At 38.0% G+C, this 24,503-nt stretch overlaps 1 protein-coding gene across 2 annotated transcripts; it reads left to right on the plus strand.

Annotated features, from left to right (window-relative positions):
- Window positions 1-2,406: 2,406 nt before the first annotated feature.
- On the plus strand, window positions 2,407-23,979 carry traf3ip1 (TNF receptor-associated factor 3 interacting protein 1). 2 transcript variants are annotated; one of them, XM_062432165.1, is made up of 16 exons: window positions 2,407-2,646; window positions 6,636-6,704; window positions 9,066-9,227; window positions 10,167-10,295; window positions 10,432-10,842; window positions 10,925-10,999; window positions 11,479-11,502; window positions 12,260-12,338; window positions 12,763-12,783; window positions 13,304-13,391; window positions 14,038-14,130; window positions 14,297-14,432; window positions 14,514-14,550; window positions 14,696-14,772; window positions 20,657-20,874; window positions 21,123-23,979. In XM_062432165.1, exons 1-16 carry the CDS (start codon window positions 2,524-2,526, stop codon window positions 21,286-21,288), a joined length of 1,908 nt encoding a protein of 635 aa, XP_062288149.1. In that variant the 5' UTR covers window positions 2,407-2,523; the 3' UTR covers window positions 21,289-23,979. The 2 variants fall into 2 exon arrangements, with proteins under 2 accessions (XP_062288149.1, XP_062288150.1); XM_062432166.1 differs by having other exon boundaries at window positions 12,263-12,338.
- Window positions 23,980-24,503: the final 524 nt, after the last annotated feature.

Genomic DNA, 24,503 nt, shown 5'->3' on the forward strand with positions numbered 1-24,503 from the left:
CTGCGCCCTAATCCTGCATTCCATCCTAAGGTCTGGTCTGAGTCCCACGCCAACCAATCTCTTGAGCTGCGCCCTTTCCGCCCTCCTCAGGATGGGGTATACAGTGTATAATATTAACGCTATTGACGATTTTTCACAATAAAATTACCCAAAAATATGCAAAAAGATTTTTTTTCTGAAATAACTGTTGTAGTTTGATTATCAGGTGACCCTTGTTGTGTGGAGTGAATATAGTGAAGACTACTGTGTATAATATTGAAGCTATTGAAGGGAAATCAATGGAACGACAGCACATGACAGTGATGATATTGAGGTATTATACACAACCACATTTTGTAAAAATAACTGTTGTAGTGTGATTAACAGGTGACCGTTGGTGTGTGGAGTGAATTTGGTGAGACTACAGTGAATAAAAGTGGAGATATTGAATATTTTTCGCTTTGGTACTGCACTTTGTAGACGGTCCCTAAGCGCTCAAATCTCCGCCCGCAACGCATAGATAGCAATATATTTCCTGCAGCCTGGAGGACGACTCGTTTTGGCGAAAATGAGTTTGTAGTCAATAGTCTACCTTACTACGATAGGAAAGAGACATTTTTTTATGTTTTAACAATGTTTCGTTTGTGAGCTATTGATAGCTGAAGTTCGAATCTGCCAATCTCTTTCTAACTTTACCCAAGTATTTCAGCGATCCTGCACTATGGCCCACTAAAATGACTAATGACTAAAATGTCTGATAGAGTAGGAGTAGGAAGAGCAGAGGAGAGGCAGTGTTGGTTAGACTTAAACTACATGTAGTTGAACTACAAAGCTTAACTACAATTTGCTGTAACTTGCTGGTAGTTAAACTACATTCATATGTTGTGCTGCGTCAAGTATTTCAACTACTTTGGGTCATTTTTTGTAGTTTAACTACTCAATTTACAAACTACAATTTTGGTCAATAACATGAAATATTTTTGATGGCATGGACGCCTTTATTTAGCAGCGTATATGGCATGTACTCTAACCACTCGACCCCCTGAACATGAAATATTTTTTATAAAAAAAAGACCTATATAATATAAATTATTATTATTTTAAATAAAAAAAATAAAAAAAGGCATGAATCATGTCATGACATGCCAACATTGTTGTTCAAGACACACCGATCTAGAATATGTCTGCCTCTTTGGGTTTTTTATTACATTTTTTGTAGACTGATTTACATTTCTGATTTACATGTGGGTATTTGGGTAGGATTTTCATTTTCTCTTTATATTACCCAACATGTCTATGGCGAACCTACAGTATGTTGACCAACATGTCAGCTTTTTTTCTTTAAAAAAATAAAACTGAGTTGAGAGGCATATTTCTGCTGGCATGTGAATTTTTTGTAGGCTATTATATTTAGTTTCATATAGACCACATGTTGATTTATTTAACGCTGAGTTAAATGAGTATAATGAGTATAAGTAGTTGCTAAAGCTACTTTTTTTAGCTGTAGTTTTACAAACTACATTTCTCCAGGGGTAGTTTGTTCAAACTACTGTCAGGCTGAACTACATGTAGTTTTACAAGGTATGCTTGCAAAGTAGCTTCCCCAACACTGAGGAGAGGAGAGAAGAGGAGAGGAAGAGCAAGGGAAAATGAGAAATCCGGGTGCGTGGGAGCCCATCTAAGATGATCTCTTCCCGGGCCCAGGCAAGACTGTCAGCTGGCCTGACCCTACCCAACCCTAAACTACTACTGGCCTCCTTAATAATAGGATTGCTAACCCAAAAAACTTGAAATGAATTCAAAGTAGTCCTAGGAAAACCCTTGCGCAGGAGAGATAGAAAGCTAAAGATTATAGGCCAACAAAGTCCTCTCCTAAAAACTCATATAGGACATACGTTTAACTTCTGTTCTGTATACTAAAAAAGCAAGAAGAGTAGTCTTTTTTTTCTCTATCTTTCTATCTATCTATGTATCTATCTATCTTTTTTCTGCCTTTCTAACTTTCTTTTTTCTAACTTTTTCATCTATCTATCTATCTATCTATCTATCTATCTATCTATCTATCTATCTATCTATCTATCTATCTATCTATCTATCTATCTATCTATCTATCTATATATCTTTTTTCTGCCTTTCTAACTTTCTTTTTTCTTTCTAATGTTTTCATCTATCTATCTATCTATCTATCTATCTATTTATCTATCTATCTATCTATCTATCTATCTATCTATCTATCTATCTATCTATCTATCTATCTATCTATCTATCTATCTATCTATCTATCTATCTATCTATCTATCTATCTATCTATCTATCTACATTGCAGATTGTTAGCTGTTACTATGGACACAAGCGGTGCTTAGCAACAGTAAGCCCTCGGCGCAGGCGCAGTCTTCATTAACGATGCACTGTGGGGATTGCAGAGTATTGACATAGCAACCAAACGACAGAGACACCCAGTGTGGGGTTTTTTCACTACGTATTAAGTTTGTTTTAATTTCTCTTCTACGTTTTAACAACTAAACGTTACTCAAGACCGCTGCCATGAATGCGGCAGTAGTGAAAAAGACCCAGGACACGCTGGGTAAAGTGATAAAGAAACCGCCTCTCACGGAAAAACTGCTAAGCAAGCCTCCGTTTCGATACCTGCACGACATCTTCAGCGAGGTGAGACTGATCTGCTGATGCTACGATAACATTGGCAAGCTCAGCACACTGCCATAGCTTTTCTTTTTTACTCAGATTCATGAAAAAGGCCTTAACGCCAAGTCATTTTTTTAAAAACCCAGCCAAATTAGCTCGCTAAGCTAATACGCTAATGTTAGCTTCAACTTAGCAAAAAAAAACAAGTAAGTTATAACTCGGCTGACATTAACAGCTTATCTCAAAGCCATTAAATGCGACAGTGAATTTTCCCCGAGCAGGTTTAACTCAATCCTCAACCAAACAGAAAATGGCTAAGGCTCACTAGCAATTAGATGCTGATATTGCTAAATCAGCTAACAGCAGCTACATGTGCATAGCGACGTCTGGTTGCTAGGCATGACCTGAGCCAGCACAGGGATCAACAAACCACATCTTATTTAAGGCATAAGAGGTTTTATTGTCATTGTGCTGCTGTGGACAGCATAACAACGGAATTAAATTGGTGAATCCCTGAGTATAAAAAATAATAAGTGCACAGTAAATAAATAAGTACACAATATAAACACTAAATATATTAAAATGTTAAGGCACAGTATGGAGTATGTATTGCACAGTTCCAGGTTGGGTGGAGTCGGGGTGAGGTTGGGTATGTTGCACAGGCTATATAAAAAGTGCCAGTCTAAGTGCTTTGACAGCTCGGGGGGAAGAAGCTGTTTTTCAGGCGTGTTGTGCGGGTGTATACAGTCTGGTATCGCCTACCAGATGGCAGGGGCCTAAAGAGGTGGTGGGCAGGGTTGGACGGGTCGTGGATGATGGCAGTAGCTCTGTTGTTGGCATTATCTAACTATAGTGAGAAGCCTGGGATTGTGTTAGTACTGCACTGAACTATACTGACTACTACTTAGTCAGCTAAATTTGTCTGGTTCTGCGAAGCCGTCACGTTGATATACACTTGAAGCTTTAGAAGCTTAAAGATAAGATAAGATATTCCTTTATTAGTCCCACAATGGGGACATTTGCTTTGTTACAGCAGCAGTGGACAGCAAAATAGAATATAACAGCAGCAAGAAGAAAAGAATAAAGAACCATAAATGATAAGTACAAAAACAATAAGAACAATAATAGTAAAATATGTAATATCCTTACACACATGTATTAACACATATAAAAATACATTGCTCGGAACCAAAATGTGTTTCTGATAATGTTTTTCCCCCATGAAAAACTATAATGACCACGTTAAAATCCTTATTCTCCCTCATTAAAAGTTCAAGAGTCTATTAGGACTGGACAATATAGATAAAATCAAATATCACAATGTTTTTGATAGGGTTAGGGTTAGATCAAATACCTTGATATTGAAACAATATTTTAGTGATGTAGGGGAATATTTACACAATGAGATTAATGATAAATAATCATTAGTAATTTGGATATAATGACAAAGTGGGTAAAGGTAAATAATAACAGTCTGGTAGGTTCAGAAAATTACATAATTTTACTCTAAAGCAGCCTTTAAAACCAGGAAAAGACACTTCTGCCGTATCACAATATTATGATATCCAAATTCTGAGACAATATCTAGTATCATATCACGATATCGATATATTGTCCAGCCCTAGAGTCTATACATATATAAATATATTTCATTTCAGAAGTTCAACGTAAAGCCCATTCTCAGTGTAAGTTTACTGGAGGCATCATGTTTCCACATCAAACTTAAGTAAGCTTAATATTCATGTTTGGGAGGGTTACTTCAGTTACCTGTTAAAAATGTAGTCAGTAACGTAATCGAAGTACTACAATATTAAAGTAATGTAACTTGATTACTTTGCGATATTTTAGGATTTCTGCAGCACCAAAAATGCAATAACAAAGATATATATCAGGCATACATTAAGTGCAAAATTGGTCCGTTTCTATGCAAATAAGACTTGATAAACCATCTTATTGAAAAGACCAGTGCAAAACTCCCGCATGCAGTTAGGATAGAGATATTAGTGTGCTCAGAACTCCTCTCTATCTCTATCAAGGCTACTTAAAATAATTCAAGCTACTTAAAAAATGTCCTGACAGCTCTGATGCAGCTCAGGGTTCATCCAACAGGTTCTGCTTCATTACAAACAATCCTATAATCATATAAACCTGTGAGTCTGTGTGTGAAACTTTCCACTTTATGCCAGCCAAGTGATGGACTCCTCATTAAGATGTTTCATTGTTGTGATCTGTCAGCATCTGTAATCTCAGGTGAGGAGATTTTCAGGTACAGATCAGGGTCAGCTAACACCTGCTTACTTCTTTATCTTAGTGCACCACATGGACGGTATTTGTAATGTGGTGAACTTACATATATTTCATTATAAATGTCTTCAGAAGGATCCAGATTGTATAGTTATAAAAATGGGCCTAAGCCAAAGTTAACTATTTCTCAAGAGAGATTTTGGATACTTTTGATTTTTTTGGGCGTGTTTTTGAAGTGACTTCGTCTGTGTCATTGAGTTTTTCTAAAACAACCAAATAGAGCTTGCAAATTCACACAATCACCAATTTTAGGGCTGTAACCAACAATTATTTACATTACAGATCAATGTGATGATCATTTTCTCAATTTATAGTTCATTAAAAGGCCATAAAATAGTGAAAATGCTCTTTAAATGTATTTTGTCCAACTAAATGGGCCAAAAACAAAATATATTCAGTTTATTCTTACTACATTTTTACTAACAACTGACTCCTTTGTCACAAGGTGTCAAGCTCAGTAAAATCTGTTAAGTTTCTGGTACGATCTCGTCCATTCTCCACCTGTTGGATAGTGTCATATTTCACAGCAGGTTCATGTATATTTAATAAAGGGAAGCGTGTCGGCATGTGTGACTCTTTTCCCCTGATTAGAAGGGTGTCTCTGACTGCAGGGACTGTCTATCAAACAGCCAAAGTTAATCAATTGATAGTGAATCATTCATCAAGTAGCTTTATCTGGATATGCTGTTTTTTTTTTTTTATTCCTTTAAATAGTGATCACACCTACAGTAATTGACATCCAGAAAAAAAGCTGTCCAGTGTTAATCTCTAAATGGATGTTTATGGGTCAGTGACAAATAAGGGTTGGCAAGATGAGCAAATCAAAAATATTTTTAGTACACAAACATTAAAATGTACATTTTGTATTTATGTTGGTTTGAAATAACATTTGCAACATTTCTTTTATCCAAAGTAAGACTGAATGCTCCTGAAAATGTCAAATGGTGTAACCACAAAAGAATGATAAATATTAGAAAAAAACATTTTTACATTTGAGAGCTGAAAAAAACACCCAATACACATTTCTTTTAGCCGGACTTCCTAATGTGACCCACAGTTTACAACAATGGAAATAAAATGAATAATTTTTTTTGTTTTTGTGCAGCTGATACACATTTTCAAATATTTAAATGTGCAAGTTTGACCTGTACTTATTTATTTTAAATATAAATGACCATGTTTTTTTCATATTCTATAAAATATTCTCCTCAACCATAAAATACTGATCATATGAAGGTCTTTTTTCCATTATTTAATATAAAAAAGTTATAATGTAAGATCATGCCAAACTAGTCGATATGGTGTTTTATTGAGAATTTAGTGTTTCTAAGCAAGTTGAATTATTTGGTACAAAGTTTTATAGACATTTTTACCACATTCCTCTAATATATTCTCTCAAAATGGATTTGAAAGCAGAAATTTGATGCTGAGTCCACAAACAAAAGAATGTGTGCAAGTTATTCATACGTTTATTACTTTTAATACTTTAAATTTGACTAAACCACATGAACCCAAAAAAACATCATTGACCCTTTTAATAAAAATGATTCCATTAGTCTACATTAATAATCAACCGCTGTTACAGGTGATTAAATCATACAGTGTAAATCAGGCACTTTAAACCTGTTGATGGAATATGAAGTAGTTGATAATACAGTTTATCTGATAATTGTGAAAAGTGTTGAGTTTTTATTTATCTTCTTTTTCAGGTAATCAGGACCACTGGTTTTATGAAAGGACTGTACGGAGAGAACGAGATGAAGTCAGATAATGTAAAGGTAAGTTGTCCACCTGATCTGTTTCTGAACACTTTTTCTATTGTTTTTTTTTTCTGCCTCCTGCTGCACAAAACTGATATCACTATTCATTGCCAAATATGTGTCTTTTAATACTCGCCTTTCTTTGTTTATGTGCTAACTTGAGTGCAGAATATTTATTTACAGTATGTCCTGAAGTAGCAGTCTTGTTGTAACCAGTGTCTTACATCTAGAATTCTGTGGGTGTCTGTGTGTGTGTGGGGGTAATCCTACACGCTGCCGGTGTGACACAGTTTGACCGAGAGGATCTGGCGGCGCTGAAAGGGCCTTTTAAGGTGTCAGAACTCAGGTGTGATGTTAAGAGGTAACATCAAGTCACTGCTGGGACAGTGGGTGCTAATCAAGAAGAGAAAAGGACGTCAGAGCTGACCACAGATTCATGTAGTGTCAGAATTTAATGCCTCACAAGCTAAAGGACAGTTCTCCTACTTAAATTATTAAATAATAATTAATTAATATTGTTGCATTTAGTCTTAAACATTGTTTTCTTTATACACTCTCACACTGTAGGTTTTAGATCTCGGCAAGTGTAAGAAAGACATCCCACATATATATCAAATGCTTAAATATATGTATCATTCAAGCTTTGATATTATAGCCCAATTAACAGATGTGAAGTGAATATGTTTGAAAAACGACATCTACAAGCCTTCTTAGACATGAGCTCCTATATTCTAAACTGCAAACATGCTGAACCATGGTCATAGGCTGTGAGCTTTTGCATTAAACATACATATTGTTATTGGCTTGATGCATACCAGGTAAGTCACGTAAGTTGAAAGTTTAGGTATAAAAACGTCAACACATTCAAACACTCAGATGCTCTGGCAAGCTGCTCCAGTGGCTCAGAGCCTAAAAGATAAAAGCTACCTCACCAAAAGGTTTTTGTCCCGCACTTCAAACAAAACAACTAAAATGCTTGTGCCAGGAGATCTGAGGGGGCTTTCCCAGTTCATACATAAAAATATATATATTTCAGATAAGTACTTAATGGTATAGAAAGGCCATGTGCAAGAGCATGTTACTGAATAGAAATGTCACAGATGAAGGGATCAACGCTCCAAAGGCCATCCGACTGCTAGTTGTTACAGGCCAGATGGTTACACCAGCTACGAGTCCTTATGTTACACAGTTGGCAGGCTTCTCCGATGCAACAAGCTGATAGACTGAAGGCACTGCTTGCTTGAGTCATTTATCTAGAATAAGGTCTGTCTATTTTACATGATGATTAGAAACAGGGTCCCTGTGAATCCTTAAACAAATAGTTTTTGTCTAAAGATGTCTTAAAATGTCTGGAATCGTAGGACTTAAGACATTAAATTTGATTTGGGCGTAATTATATTTGTTCAGTTAATGTTATTTATCATTATGATCATTATTTTCTGATTATTTTACATAACCGACCAATCAACTACAACAATAAAATCCTGCTTTTGCATTATTTTATGTCAAATAATATATTCTATATGAGTACCACAGTCAGATGTGGTAATGCATACTATTATTGAAGTGACATTAGTATTTTTTACACGAGTAAAGGATCTAAATACTTCCTCTACTGTTTGTTACAAATGAAATTTTGGTTTTCTCTTTCTTTTCTGAAGGTAGTTTTTGTTTTGAATCCAGGTTTTCGGTTTCCTCTTTTCCCACTGGTATGCCTTACAGCCACCATCAGGTTAGTCATTGACCTGTTTAGATTCAGGATTTGCCCTTGAATCAATAGATTTGATCTTCAGAAACCATTAACACTAACCATTACACCACAGAAACATTTTGTGGAGTTCAGACTGGTTTATAATGTCCAGCAAATCATTTTAAAGACTTGAACTGTGCAGGGTCAAATACAATGCCTTACTGTAAGTAGACTGACCGAGAAAGGAGAGAAATTAGTTGTCACGATAGAAAATGTAACAATCTGGACAAGGGGCACATACAGCCAAATTTGATCTTGAGTGGGCCAGACCAGTAAAACCATTGCATAAGAAAAATAAGAATGGTATTCATGGTCAGGGTGGGGGGGGGGGGAAAAACCTCTGAATCGGCAGAAAAATTGGAATTACTTTTCTTAAATGTTCAAACTTTGCAAAGTTGGCTGCATAGAGGATTTCAGGAAGCATTAAATGTCATTTCAGTGCATTAGGAGTGACTCGTGTTGAGCTCTTTAAGGATATTCGCATCTCAAGGGTGTAACAACTGCCCTCTGTGTTGGAAAGTAACTCCCACTGGAATTCCATTACTTTCCACAACCGCATGCTATCTATATCTCCTCTGTGCACTCTCCTGCTCATCACAGCATCTTTGTTTGTTTTTTTTCCTTTCTAGGACAAGGACTCCAAGATAATCTTCCTCCAGAAAGCGATAGATGTCGTGATGCTGGTTAGCGGCGAGCCCCTTGCGGCCAAACCAGCACGCATTGTGGCCGGCCATGAGCCTGAGAAAACCAATGAGCTGCTACAGGCCATGGCCAAGTGCTGCCTCAACAAGGTTTGTGTGTTGGGGAGATTATACACACACACACACACACACTGGGAAATTGAAAACACTCACACTCACTCGGCAGTGCATCAAATTCCCATTGTCTCCAATTCATTTATTGATCAGTTTCATACTGGAGACTGGAGTCTTGGCACTACTTAAAAGAAAATACAATGTTTGTTGTTTTTCACATCAAAATATTATAGTCTTGGGAAAATTGTCTAGCCGCTTCAGGGAGAACTTTGAAATATTTTAATTGAACCCTGGAGATGAAGTGTGAACAGATGAATTGGTGCCTGTGGGATAGATGTTCTGTATTTTGATATGTGCTTTAGAAAATACTTGGAAAATCAAATGTATTCCTATCAGATCTTTCAGGACACTAATCATCTTTTCTGAAGAAATATCTGGTTATAATTATAATAAATATGTTATTTTTTAAAAACTTTTATAAAACAAAAACAATGAAAACAAAAACATGAGAATGTCACTAATGTGCATCAAATCCATGTGATAATGATTATAATGGTGATTCAGACGAGGCTACTTGTCAAATATGTGCTACATGCATGTTTATAAGTCCAATAAAGAATGCCAAAATTAAAATTTGTTGCTGAGCTTTTTGGATGTTTTTTGTGCTTTTTACATTGATGCCTCTGTAATTTTGTGCTGCACAATTAAACCATTTTTCGCCCATTCTACAGATAAGTTAAAGTGCTGAGTCATCTACAGAGTCACACCTTATTTACTGTCAAAATGTCTTGCTTGACAACACTTAAGAATCGCAGATGATTGCCAACATGTATTTTAAACCCAGGCCATCTGTTCAAAGACTATTCCTCAACACACTACCCCACCTTTCATGTTAAACACTCTTTCAAAAAACAGTGAACATTACCCCTTGATTTTATTGCAGTATTAAACCCGAATGCCTCTCTTGATCTGCAGATGTCTAGTGACGATGTGGTGAAGCGAGTGCTTTCAGGAGAAAAGTTGGACCTGAAGACCAAGGCCAGCACGTCCAGGTCCCAGGACAAGGAGAATAGGGAAGGACGTGAACGTCACCAGGATAGAGAGGTTAGAGTCCTCAGCCTGTTGTGTTTGCCTTTAATCTTCACAAGCTGCAAGTGTACTTTTAAAACATCATGAGTTTCCCAGAATGTAGAGTCTAGTATTAACTCCTCACCCTTTGTGTTGGTATGAATGATTTTAGGAGAAGAAAAAGACTATAGAGCGCAGCGGGAGCCGGGACCAGAAGGACCCAGACCAACCCAAAGAGCAGGAGAGCCGACGCAGAGACGGGGAGCGCTCGGACAAGCACCACCGCAGCGAACAGGACCATGGCAAAGACCGCGAAAAAGACAAAAGCCGGGACCGGGAGCGCGACAGGGATAAAGACAAAGGACGAGCAAAAGACAGGGACAGGGAGAAGGATAGAGAGAGGGATCGAGAAAGGGAAAAAGAAAAGGAGAGAGACAAAGACAGAGAAAAAACAAGAGATAGAGATTCTCACAGAGACCGGGAAAGAGACAAGGACAAACGGAGAGAAAAAGACAAAGAGCGGGGCAAAGAGAGAGAGCGACAAAAAGAGGGAGAAGAGAGGAACAGAGGCGGGAATAGCAAGGTATGCTAGTTAAACCAATGCAGAGCTACATTTTTAGCAACAAATACCATTATTTATATTTGATGTATTTGTTTGTACGTAGGCCAGATCATCAGAGGAACCACAGCAAAAACCTGATCCCGAAGGGTCCAGCAGAACAGCCAAACCTGTGCCAGCGGTAAGTTTTATGACAGTATATGTCTATCTTTGCAGCCATTCAGTTCTTTCATCTGCAATTATGGTGTGTAAATGAGTGAGTTTCCTGTATGTGAAGTCAAGAAGCCTTTTTTAATGTTGAAAAATGAAACTTGACCATTTTATACAATACAGTAAGAAAAATATCTAATGTATTTTCTAATGCTGTGCCCTTTTTATTCTTGGAAGGAGCCAAAATCAGATGATGAGGTATTCAACCCTGCAGAAACAATCAGTAGAAAATTAAACCTATTTAAATTCAGATGTTTTAGTGCTCAAACATAGTGACTGCTGCAAACGTCTTGGGGTGGCAGGTTGCTTGGTTTAGTGCTACTTTGGGCTGTAGTGGATAACAGACATGCAAGGGCCTGTTTCTACTTATTAACTGTGTAATTAATAATGATTTAATAATAATAATGTGACTATTTAGTGTTTGGCCTAATGCTTTGTTCTTTTATACAGCCTGCAGAGGCCGTTGAGAGCCAGGTAACAATTTACACTCTTTTAATTATCATAATCACTTTTGCAAAGTAATGCACAATGCAGATACAATCCATTACTCGTTTTTTCCTTTTTCATCTACATGCAATTTTTTGTTTTTGGCATCATCTTGTAAATTGAAACAAATGCAGTGCATTTAATATCTCCACTTCCAGTTTACTGCCAGACTTATTAATGACATAAAGCATATGTTTTATCCCTGTGAGTCAACTATAAAATAACTAAGGCCACTAACTTGCTTATTAAGACCTGGAATAACCATTTAAAAGATCAAAAGTTGGTCTGGCAGTCTGTAACAAATCTTGAGTTGTTCAATTTTGAATGAAGCCACCATATTTTCAACCATACAAATGTTACTCAGCACAATAATCATCAGGTTTTGTATTACATTTCTGGCGTCAAAGCTTCCAGTGCTGATTTTGCTTTCAACAGTCACAATACTCAATAACACAAGAAGTTGCTCTGAACTATATGCTACATATAAAAATTATGTTTTATTGTATTTTAGTAGTATTAGAGCCACAACTCTGGCATACAGCTTTAAAATGTTTATATTTTTCATGAAGTGATCTGTATCCTTTTGCATGGTTTAAAATATAAGTTGTCAGGTTTATTTGGTACCTCAGTATGTCAGACTTACCAAAAAAAATGGTGGTTTGTATACTTGCTTCTTCAAACTATTTCAACAATTAGTGATTGATGTCTTTTTAAAGCTTTTTATTGTTTCTTTTTCTCCGACCAGCAGTCCAACAGTCCAGCTAGAATACCGCGGCCTTCATCTGCCAAAGGGCAAAGGCGGAGACCAAAAATTGGAGGTCAAGGTAAAGCCCCCACCTCCTCTTTCCCTCATGGTTTTAATCACGTTTACGAATGAAGCACATCTCACATAGTTAATTTTATGTTTCTAATATAATGTTCTTGACTTCACTCTGAACACTTGACAGAGGGCTTTTTAGTGGATCCAAATTGATTTTAGAGTTGGCAGCTGTCTATTTGCTCTCCACTCTAATAAAATCATTGACTGGCTCCCTTTGTGGGAGATAGGAATGAGTCATCATGGTCTCTGTTGGACGAAGCAATAAAAGCTTCATAGGACTCACGATTAAAAGGAAATCTCTATAAAAACATTGTCCTAAAAATGTCACGACACATGGTCTGCTGATTCATCTGTTTTTAAGGGCTTCATAACCATCATCACAGTTGTGTTAGAGTTGAAACTAACTAGACCTTCTCTGTTGTCTACAGATGAGTCTGACAGTGATGGAGGTAAGTGGTCTCTGCCTCTCTTTTTAACATTTACCCAACAGTTTAGTATGTGGAAAGAAAAATATTGTACGGATTACTGCCACAAATGAATTAAATTACTCATATTCAGGAATGCTTTTAAACTTGGCTTCCTGAAAAAAGGCTTAATACATCCTGGAATTGCTTTACCTCAGTACTGAAAGCATGAATGTCCCTAAAAGTTTTGGGTTCAGGCTTCATATTGAGTCAGGCGATGATTCCAATCATGGAATAAAAAGTGACTGAGTGACTCAGTTACTTAATGAGCCGCAGTAAGGCTCAGTCTGATGGGGTTTATTTTTGTTTGTTTGTTTATTCGTGGGGACAGTGACGCGGCCTGCCTGAAACACATTAAGGAATGTACTGAATTTTAACAGGAGTACTCAAAAATCAGCCTTAAGATTGGTTGGGAATCAATGCAAGAAGACTTGTCATTTAAGCCAAAGAAAAGAACACTGGTACGTATTTGTTTCTAATCATTATTATTATTATCCTTTCAAAGATGGAGATGCTCAGTTAGCCCAGAGACCTGTCCCCCTGGAAAATGGAGAAGCTGGAGACTCCTTGGTGCCATCCGACATGGCCTCCAGGTCTGTACAGACAACACTGAATCTTCAGTCACTTTGCAAACACTTTGCTGAGGTACTAATGAAACATGATCCTTTACCAACATAAATACTCTTCTACTACTCTCCATCACATTTAAGCATGCATATTACCTATAATATTATCAATTTATGGTGTGGTGCAAAATTGTACAATCAGCATAAAGTAAAATAAAAATACATTTAAGAAGCTCATAATGTTAAAATGAGACTGTGTCAGAAAGTTGTTGATTCAGCCAATTACGTAGTTTGAATGTTGTTGCATTATAGCCTATTGTTTTGCTTTAGTTATTTAAAATTGGGAGTAGTTTTGCCTCTAAAACTCAGGTTTGTTCCTGAACCCAATCCAGGATCGATTCCGCTAAATTTGATTAACTATACTTATATAACCGACCACATCTATGTTACTCTATCCATGATTGTCCAATAACAAATACACAACCAAACTATAAACCATCATAAAATTACCCATTTACAGTTAATTCTGAAATCACAAAAAATCCATTCATACAATGATTTCTTTAACTGACTAATCAGTTAATTGGTTATAGCAGTGTAAATCGTGTGGATGGTGATTGTTTGAAGATTGTAGTTGTGCATCTTATTTCTGCGACTTAATCCTTTCTTATAGCAACAGGCGGATAGCACGGCCCAGCAGTGCTCGCCCGGCACCTCCACGAGTCAAGAGGCAGGAGAGTTACTCCGATGTGGCCCCAACTGAGAGGTGACATCATCGCACATACTCACAAATGTTACAAGCAAGTGGAGCAAATTTAACCAGCCAGTGGTTACATTTGATTAAAGTGTCCACAAGATGGAATATGTCTCTCATATATGCCATATATAAGATTTCTGTTAGACATGGGTACAGATGATTGTCTGTCTCTCAGGCTGTCTTGTGCCAAGCCCTCTGCACCAGTCATCATGGACGGGAAGAAGCTGTCCGAAGACGAGGAGGATGAAGATGAGCAATTTCTCGTGGAGGAGGCAGTCCCTCCACCCTCAGATGCTCCTGAGATGGAGATGGTAAGTGATTTGAACAGCGAGTTGTTCCAAAAAAAAAGGAGAAACATAAGATAGATAGATAATTTGTCTTTTGTATTACAGGCACCTGCACAAGAACTCAACAGTGAAGAGAAACACGGTACACATATTTCTTCTTTTCTCTCTTTTTAGTTTCACCTTATTTTAAAGGAGCAACACAATGTCTCTCCTCACTGTATTTAAGCCACCCTGTAGTTTGAGGAAAATGTTTTTTTTACGTTTCTTCCCCATTTCTCTCACTGTAGGTGGCCTTGTGAAAAAGATCCTTGAGACCAAGAAAGACTATGAAGTGTCACCATCCTCCCCCAAATCTAAAGAGCAGGTATGTGCAGTTTTTGTTTTGGCTCTTTTTGTCTCCACTAGAGGGCAGTATCAGCCTAGTTCTCTTAAACTCATTTTTTGATCAGTGATTCAGAGCTTTCCAGTGAAAAGACTATGCATCAGTTCCATCAGAAGTTTCTTGCCATAAAGTTTGGTCCCTACGGCAAACGTTTGGACCACATGGAAATGCCCTGTGCAACCCTTGTTGTTATCAAAAGAAAGATAAACAAATGGAGTGGAGAGGTGTAATTGCACCGCCTTGGAACCACAAAAATGCTCCCCTTCAGTGAGGTTGAGGGGCTAATAGCCAGACAAGCATGTATGGCCTCTAACAGACCACACACAATTAATACACACATCAAGATGTCTGGAGCAAAATGAGCTTGTTTTCTGAGGTTGCTCAATATCTTAGATATGCTTAATTTTTTTTAATACAGACTTCTCTGTTCTTTGTACAGTTTAGAGGTATCTGCCATCTTGGGAACTTGTAGACTGTTTATACTCCTTCCCCATGAGTGAAATGCAGAAATAACTGAACATGCTTTTTAAAACAGTATGCACGTAAAGGTCAGGTATTCTAGTAAAGTTTCTTCTTACTTCTCATCTCCTCTTTGTCTCAGACTTTCATTCACACAGTACACTTGCATTTTCAAGGTGAGACATTGGTGTCATTGCTCATGAATTCCCCTCTGTCAGCTTATTTATCAGCCGGAGAATGCAGGCTTTCATCATTATTTAGAGTGTGAATCAGTGTGACGCTTACAGTTTGGTCTGTACTACATGGTGTGAGATGGTGTATGCTGTCTGCTTTGGGTGGTCCTCTCCACTGAAGCATACTCTCCCACCATCGCTCCCCTAGCTGACCACCCTGACTCTGATGGATGCACTGTTTTGGCCTGTCACTCATGCATAAAGGCACCCGATCTATCCCCTCGTGACCGCGGCCTCAGACATCTTCCCTCGTAACTCACACCTGAAGTTGTCTCAGCTCAGCCACCGATGAACCGAAATAACTTGACAGATATTTGAAGGGCGAGCATTTAACCAACCCGTAACTCTAACCAACCCGATATTTATGCAAAAAAAGTATGCAAGTCAAACCAAACATACACACACGGGCATACACCACAGGAAAAACATCCAAAATAGCGTAATTCTTTGTATAACACAAGCATATCCTTGTCGGTTTCATCCTAATTTTCTTAAATGCGACCTACTCAGTTTTCAGGGGGTCCAAACCTCCATTTCAGGGGATCCTTTACGGTCTGCAGACACAGTTTAGAGCAGGTATGTCTGCACATAGCTCACCCCTTCATTCATTATTGGCCTTGCCTCGTCAGGTGTATAAAGAGCTATAATGACTTCCTTCCTGGCATGAAAGGGAGGGGAGAGGTCAGCTTAATGGAGTCGGTGGGGTTTTTTTTCTTTCTTTTTCTTCTTTTTTTTTTTCTTGTAATCACGCTAAAACACGCAGGCTCAAAAAATGTAAATATTGAGCTTCCTCGTTCGATGTGGTACGACAGGTTTGAAATTTCAGCTGCCACAATTCATTTCTTTTTTTAAACACTGATGTTTAAAAAACTTTGTTTGAATGAGTCACAAACTCTTCTGATTTAAGAGATCGCGTTCTGTGCAAAAATATTGACCTTTGGACCATTTTGTATATTTTTATGAAAATCCAGGCTTTATGTTTTCCCCCCATTGTTGTTTCTGTTCTTTGTCATCCTGAAATTAATTTTGCTATTGTTAATGCCATTGCCTACCTGCTCCATTGCAGCTCTGATGTAAATAAATGGGATTCTTAAACAGTCGGATGATTGTATTTTTCCGTGTCCCACCACAGTGTGTGTGACCAAAGAATTTGCTGTATATTTATGAGGATGACCTTCCTCCTCACCCCTCAGCAGCATTGTATATTATTCCAAGATACTTCTCTTTTTATTTGGACAGAATCTGCCCCTTGCAGCAGCTGCGTTTTCATAAGAATTTTTTGTGTACTCTTTCCCCCCCTACTACTTTACCCCCATCAAATTAGCCTTGATGAAGGTTTGTAATGTATAAATAAACCCTGTGGCATACAAATGGATGGCTGTTGAGTGAGAGTCACGAAGGAGAAGGGCCAGAATACTCTCTGCAGAATTGTCAAGAAAATAAATACTCCTCTCTGCAGACCCCTGTGTCTTCATAAACATCCAGGCTTTTTTGTGGAAACATAAGGAAATGACCCCCGTGGCATACCATTAGTCATATTGCTTTTGTAGAGGTCATACTGACTTGTTGGAATTTGGTCAGGTTTATGAGAGGAGTGCCTACCTCCAGCAGCCGCGCTCTCCTATCAGGCCAGACTTCAATCAATTGATAGAACATTTTGTTTATGATCACAAGTCACATCTTCAAACCTTTTAAAAACTGCTAGGCCTCTCCTGAAAAGTCCTGAAAACCTGTTAAATGTTAGACTACATAAAATCGAATGTCATTTCCTATTGTCTGTTCCTGCTGTAGAGAAAGTAGTCATTCCATTGGAGGTTTCTACTCAGTTCACCCTTTAAGTCCGGGGTGGTGATCTCAGTTGTCTCCCTGAGGGGCTACAGTGACCTTGTAACAACATCCTGTAACCTCCATGGCCCTAGGCTTTCCTCCTCACTTCACTGACTCCAAGCTATTTTTATGATCTAACTGGACTTCTGAACGGTCTTTTATGAATTAAAAAAAAAAAGAAGAAGAAGGTAAGGAAGCCTGTAAACAACATCCAGAGCCGGTTCACATCCTATGCATCACTCCCTAGCACACTTGTAAGATCTTCTTAAGGAACACACTGTAAAAACAAAACCATCAGGGTGTGCTTCAGTGTCTCCACATGGACATTTTTTAGCCAGAAGACCTGAAGTTGTGATATTGGGTCTTCAAGGCAAGGCAGCTTTATTTATATAGCGCATTTCCTACACAGGGGCAACTCAAGGTGCTTTACATAAAAACAAACATTTAACAGTAAGAATTGGAAGCACAAAAACATACAATTAAAAAAATTAAACCAATTTTATAGTAAAAAATATTAAAACATACAATTAAAAAAGAAAAAGAACCCAATTCAATGTTCAGCAAGTTATTTTCAATTAAATCTAATTTTTCTTCACATTTGTGTGGTGGTTGGAGAGCAGTTCACTTGAGTTCATAAAGACTGATGCTCCTGAGCAGAAGACATCTGAGCCTTCTGTCATAACTTTAACTTTACTTTAACTTTACTCTATTGATTATGGACAAAGCTGCTCTAATAAGAGGTTTGTACATTTGTCTCACATCCTTTCCTTCTTACCTAGCTGAAGCAGATAAATGAACAGTGAGCAAATGAACGAGGCTGCTCTCCTTATGGTGGAAGCTGGTCTCCCACCATCAACGAGTCACACTAGAGTCTAACTTATTATTTTCCTAGTTAATGATACCACAGACGTTGCTACGCCACTGACAGATTTTATATATGCAAGCTATTTTTCTTGTCAGAGGTTACTCTGAAGAATGTTTTTCTCCCTCTGAAAATCCCTATAAGCAGTCCACAGATCGTATTTTTGCACACATTTCCTAATTAAGCTGATTAGGCATGTGATGACAGAGTGAATTTGCAGTGCAGTGTTACAGTATGTCTTTCGGTTTTCACTCCTCCTCTGAAGAGTCGAGCGTTGAGTTTGTAGTAAAAAGCACAGAATCGAACTCAAGAGTTTTAAAGTCGAGCAAAAAGATAAATGCCGATGAAAATAAGATTTAAACTTCAAACGTGCACCTTCACAAGATGAATATACCTCGATCTACAAGATGAAATTGTAGGTTTATAACACCTAGCCCTCACTGCGTCCTCTTATTATACCACCTGTCTATTTCAGCAGACCGAGGCGGTGTCTTCCCTGTTGCTTGGGGATTGCATCACTGTCTGAGATAATGGGAAAACATGCCCCCCCCTTTCTCCTTTTTTTTATTTTAACCTCCCACTCCTTTGCGGTCACCACATCTAAATATTGTTCTGTGATCTGGGTGAGAAAAAGGAAAACTAGGAGCACACAGGTCTCGTAGACCCTGACAGAGACCTCCATAAAGCAGTGATTTATATCCGCCCGGACAGAGTGCGCCCGAAAGCAGGGGTCATGTTTTCACGCCAAGTTTTTTATTTTCCAACAGAGAACGGGAAGGGGGAGGGGGGGCTGAGGTAGCAAAGGGACGGCAAATAGAAAGAAGCCACGGGTCCTGTAGAGGGCTAATGCAGACCAAAACCGCAGCCAGGCAGGCAGGTCGAATGAGCCATACAGTGTTTGTCTAGCTGCAGGGTTCACGGCGCCCAGCGGCAAAGCCACCCACCTTGTCGGGGGACCGCTGGGCCAAAGGCGCTCTAAACCCTCACACCCTCGAACCCACCGCAAATGGTTAACAAAGAAAGAAAAAGGTTGTCAGAAAATTTGTACTCGCTTCCTGACGAGAAATGGCGGCGAACAAAAAAAAAGTTTGATGTCATTGCTGTGGTGTGGTCTCTCCAGTCAAGTCGCCTTTCAAAAATTATAATTACCGAAGCTGTTAGGTTTGTTTAAAGAGATGGTTCGATAAGTCAAACGCTATACGCCGAGCATATGAAGCCCGCTAGTCGAGCCGACTGTTTGACAGACGGTGTGTTTTGAAGAGGAAGCTGTCATTTAGTTTACGAGTCACAAGTATGATTACCGATGCCTCATAAAGACAGGTGTTCTCGTCTGGGTAGCCAAAGAGCATGAATTGGGCAAAGAGTTGAACTTGAAAGGAGGTATAAGTGTAGTAGTTGTTATTCAATACTGTAGTAAAATAACCCCACTGCCACAGCCTGTTACTAAAATAAACAAGACAAAGACCGAGAGTGCAGGTGGGGGCTGTGTGTGTGTCCACTGTATACTTCGTCTGAACCGCTGGTTGGTGTTTGAGTGTGTGTCTTTATGTCTGCATGAGTGTGTGTGTGTGTGTGTGTGTGTGTGTGGGGCTTTAGGGTTGCAATGTCGAGTGCTTTCTCATTACACACACACACACACACACACACACACACACACACACACACACACACACACACACACACACACACACACACACACACACACACACACTTCCACAGTCTAGAGGCCTTGCGAAGCCCAGCTGAGCAAACATCCTTGGGTTAGCTCCCTGCCAAGGGAGGTCCTTCCCTGATACCTTCCCCTCCTTTTTGCCATCAAGAGACTGGGTGTAATTGGGATATAGCGAACCCCCCCACCCCAACCACACACCATACAGAAGAGGCTTTCACCAGGCAGTCAGCCAGTCCCCTTACATTAACCAACACAATTCAGCCACACTTTTGATCTTTATATATACACAGCTAGGTTGGTAGGATTCCTGCCCAACATTTTTAGCCTTGAAATCCTAAACCACTAAATGCAGCCTTGCTGTGGTTCGGGGTATTTGAGACTTTGCTGGCAAAGGTAGATTTCCTAAAGAGAGTTTATTATGTTTCGGTGTAGGGACACACAAGTGATGTTTGTGTGTGTTCTCAGAGCTGTTTGATGCTTTGGTACCATTTCTGTTTCTTTCTTTGCCTGCTGATGAAGTTAAAATGAGGAGTTCTTTCTAATCATTCATTTAATGCCAACATGCTTCCAGTATTTATTTTGACTTTTGTCAGCTCTAATATGTTGAAGGCTTGATTGATTTCACCTCCCAAACCTTATTCTTATTCTTACTCTTAATCGTATTCTTACTCTTATTGTTATTCTTGCTCTTATTCTTAACCTTATTCTTATTCTTATTCTTATCCTTACTCTTACTCTTACTCTTACTCTTACTCTTACTCTTACTCTTACTCTTACTCTTACTCTTATTTAATTTACCACTTCTGTGTCCAGAACTTGATGTCTGAAGCAGCGAGGAAGAAAGAGCGGGACCTGGTGACACGGGAGATAGAGCGGCTCCGTTCATCCATCCAGACGGTTTGTCGCAGCACTCTGCCTCTTGGTAAGATCATGGACTATATCCAGGAGGATATGGACGCCATGCAAGCTGAACTGCACACCTGGCGGCGGGAGAATAAGGAACACGCACAGGCCTTGCTGCAGGAGCAGAGGTGGGAGGGCACGATACACACACACTCACTCTTACTCGCACAAAATACCCTTAAAGTCCTACACTAGTGCACATTTTTCTTCTCTCTCTTTCATCAACTTATCAAATGGGATATGTTAATCATTTCATTATTTCATTATTGTGGTATTTAATTGTCACATAATTTTGTCATATGGCTAAATATGGCTAATGCTATTTGTTTTAAGATGATTTAATTTCAATGATTATCTTTTTTTATATCTGCTGCAGAGCGACAGACCGAGCGGTAGAGCCTCTCAAAGCAGAACTAGCTGAACTGGATCAGCTGATCAAGGACCAGCAGGACAAGATTTGTGCCGTGAGGTCCAACATACTGAAGAATGAAGAAAAGATCCAGAAGATGGTAACTGGAATCAACTTCTCCTCTAGAACCTGAAGTGAGAAACAAAATCTTTACCATAAATGCACTGAAGATGAAGTGTTGAAGTTCTTGTTCAGAATAATACAGTAAGACCATTTTTCATGGCGATGATGATGTGGGCTGTAGCAGCTCTGCACTTTCAGGGGTTTTTGTGAGAACAGGAGATGGAATCAGATATATACGTACACTACCAAACGGGGAAATAAGCATCATCAGTCAGATGTTGGAAAATAAGAGCTTCCATAAGATGGTCTGGAAGTGTAGCTCTATTCTGGCTGATGACGTGGAAAAAATGCACAGTGAAGTTAGAGATGTGTCGACTGCTGTGACCGACATAAATAGACAAATAAATAAAAATATCCTCCTGCACTGCACACTAACCGAACCCTGTCTTTTACCCCCTTTTCTATAATGGTGCCTTTATGAAATGAGTCTGTGCACAACTCATGACTTGGAAGTTGTATTTAATACGTGGTCAGTTCATCTAAAGCCTGACACATTCCTAAATGAACAATAATTAACATGAATGTTGGGACCAAGTTGTTAGTTCTCTCTTTCTCGTTATTTTTCCTGCTTGTGATGACTTCAAACTTTTCCGCTGCCGTGCAAAGAACATGCAGTTTGGAATAGTGAGCAGGCCACTCCAATAAAACTAATAAAACATTCATAAAATATTCTTGTGGCACATTCAGCTGGTTGAACACAGGAGTGAAAGTCCAAATAAATGTTCTAGGTCTTGACTGAAGAAATAAACATGCAGGACTCTGGGAATTTCGGGGTCCTGGTGGCCTAGTTGACTGACGTGTCGATGCTATATCACTGTGTTAGGTTTGAATTTGTTTTGGGACCCTTTTCATGATCTTTTTTAAAATCTTCCACAAATGTTTCTATTTTAAGCTACTTCCCCCCCAACGTAATTTTTGGCTATTTTTCAGCAATACTTAAAGTTTATCTGTGCGTTTCATTCACTGTTTCCACTTTAGAAGCACCACTGCACTTTGATAAGTGTGATTAGGAGAGGTACCTTTGCATGTAAAAAAAGCTTTTTGGCAACAAGGAAGTGTTAGATTTTATTTTCTTTTTTCTCTTATACTTATAAAAACATAACATAGACAGACTAATGTACTTTCAGGGAATTCTCCTTAAGTAGCCAGCGTTGATTTGTACTGCAGGATTTGCCAAACTGTACTTTTTTTTGTAATGGATACACATATACATAATGGATGTTTGGGCAGGTTGAAACTTTTTGTGTGACTGTGAACTTTAAATTCATTTAAAAGTAGAGTCAGTGATTCTGGAGAAAGGTCGTTGAATTTGGGTATTTTTTTTGTGTCCATACATTTCGGGGTTTAGTTCAAATATCAACAATCTTTCTCAATGACTGACTTTACCTTTAAATAAAGAAGAAATATGGTCATATTTTTCCTTTTCTTGAAAGTCTGACTGAATTGGAAAAAAAATTCTGATATTTCCCCAAAGACCTTTTTTCCTCCTTTTAACAATAGACAATTAACAATATATTATTTTTTATTGCGAAAAAGGGATGACCAAATGTGATTTTTAGTTGGACTTTTTAAAAAAGTGCTTTCTAAATGATAATATGAAGCAATACTGGACCAATAATTGTAGTAGGAGACTTGAGAATAGTTGAGATGTGACACTAAACCACTGTCCCTCTGTTGTCTGAGTGATATACAAATAACAAAAACAAGAGCAGGAGAGTCATCCATGATTTCTTCCTCAGTGGCCTACTGTTTATCGCCCTGAATTAAATGCAGTTTCCATATTTAAAGAGTAATACCAATATATAACTTTACACTAAACACCTGCAGTAGTTTTTACTGCATGTTTGCCTTCCAGAAAACTTCCTGTGTTTACAGAAAATCATTTAAAAAGAAAAAATATTTACTGAAGCATCCTGATTGGATCAACAAATGTAATCCACTATTTTAAATGTGTATTATTTTTTACCAAAATGCCCAGTAATTGCTATTTTCACTTTTTAAGACATTAATGCAGTGACCATACGGACTGTAGAGACTGCTCCATTTTCTCCGTAGAGCACCAAAGCAGATATTTTCCATTTCAATCCTCTCTGTTATTGTCATGGATGGGAGATAAAATGCCTGAGCTGAAAAACATAAATCAGTTCTGTGATTTTTCGCTTTAGATATTTAATGGACAAGATAATTTATAAATTGGTTGTAGAAACCGAAACAAACACAGCTGGAAATGGTATAAATTTACAGCTTCTGATTGGCAGATGTTGTGTATTTCATAGCCATCAACGGCCAGAAAGAAGAAGAAAGAAGAAAAGTAAAGTAGACGATGCTGATTTCATCTTTTAAAAAAAGAAACACTTCATTGCTTTAGTGGGAAATATCCACGTTTATGTTATCCATGTGAGAGCGATTCACTTAATATCAATTAGTGTGATTTTATTCAGTTTTCATATCAGTATTAATATCCAGTCCATAAAATATGAATGTGAACAGTAACCTATTGAAAAAAATCTACATTTAAAAGTCTTACAAGCAAAGAAAAAAATCCTGGAACGTGAGGACCTGAGTGTTCATGTCTATATGACAGGATTATTTACACTGTAAACTATTTGTATCATATCCTCAGTTTCACTTTAAACTGTACATTATGTATATGTGGAGATTGTATCATAGTTCAAATAATCTATAATTTTGTAGTGGAGTGAAATAAATGGTTACATTGCAATAAATGTTTGTGTCCTTGTCTTGTTTTTTGGTTTTTTTTAATAGTCAAAGCTGAGTAGCAACGTTTTGAGTGTCAATTAAACCTTACGTACTGATCATATTCTACACCCTCGCAGTATGTTCCTGGTCAATTTTGACATAATAAGTGTCTACACCAAATTTTGAACCACAGATCTGTTTATATTAAACCTTGATTAATGTTTCAGAGAGCAGAGAGAGTGTATTTCTGGAGAAAAAACAGCTACTATCACACAATATCATGTCCTATTTTACCTTAGACATGAAAATATAACATAGCAATAATGATTTAAATGTATTTTATGAAACTGAAAATTACAATAACTTTATGGAGCTGTGGGGTTTATTGTATAACCATTAGAGCCATCAGTCTTCACTGCTACATCATAAAACGAAATCATCATAACTACTATCTTATTAAAACTATTAACTATTAATTTAACAAAAGAAGAGTGTTTGACAGCTGTTACATGTCAAAATGGGTCA

This window comes from Scomber scombrus, chromosome 13, assembly GCF_963691925.1.
Source record: "Scomber scombrus chromosome 13, fScoSco1.1, whole genome shotgun sequence".
NCBI lineage: Eukaryota > Metazoa > Chordata > Actinopteri > Scombriformes > Scombridae > Scomber > Scomber scombrus.

What these genes read in the sequence shown, in the direction of transcription:
- traf3ip1 (XM_062432165.1), top strand. Translation starts at nt 2,524, where the DNA reads ATGAATGCGGCAGTAGTGAAAAAGACCCAGGACACGCTGGGTAAAGTG. An exon ending in CCAAGTGCTGCCTCAACAAG is followed by an intron (nt 9,228 to 10,166) that starts GTTTGTGTGTTG and finishes CTTGATCTGCAG; the next exon opens with ATGTCTAGTGACGATGTGGT. An exon ending in ACAGAGGCGGGAATAGCAAG is followed by an intron (nt 10,843 to 10,924) that starts GTATGCTAGTTA and finishes GTTTGTACGTAG; the next exon opens with GCCAGATCATCAGAGGAACC.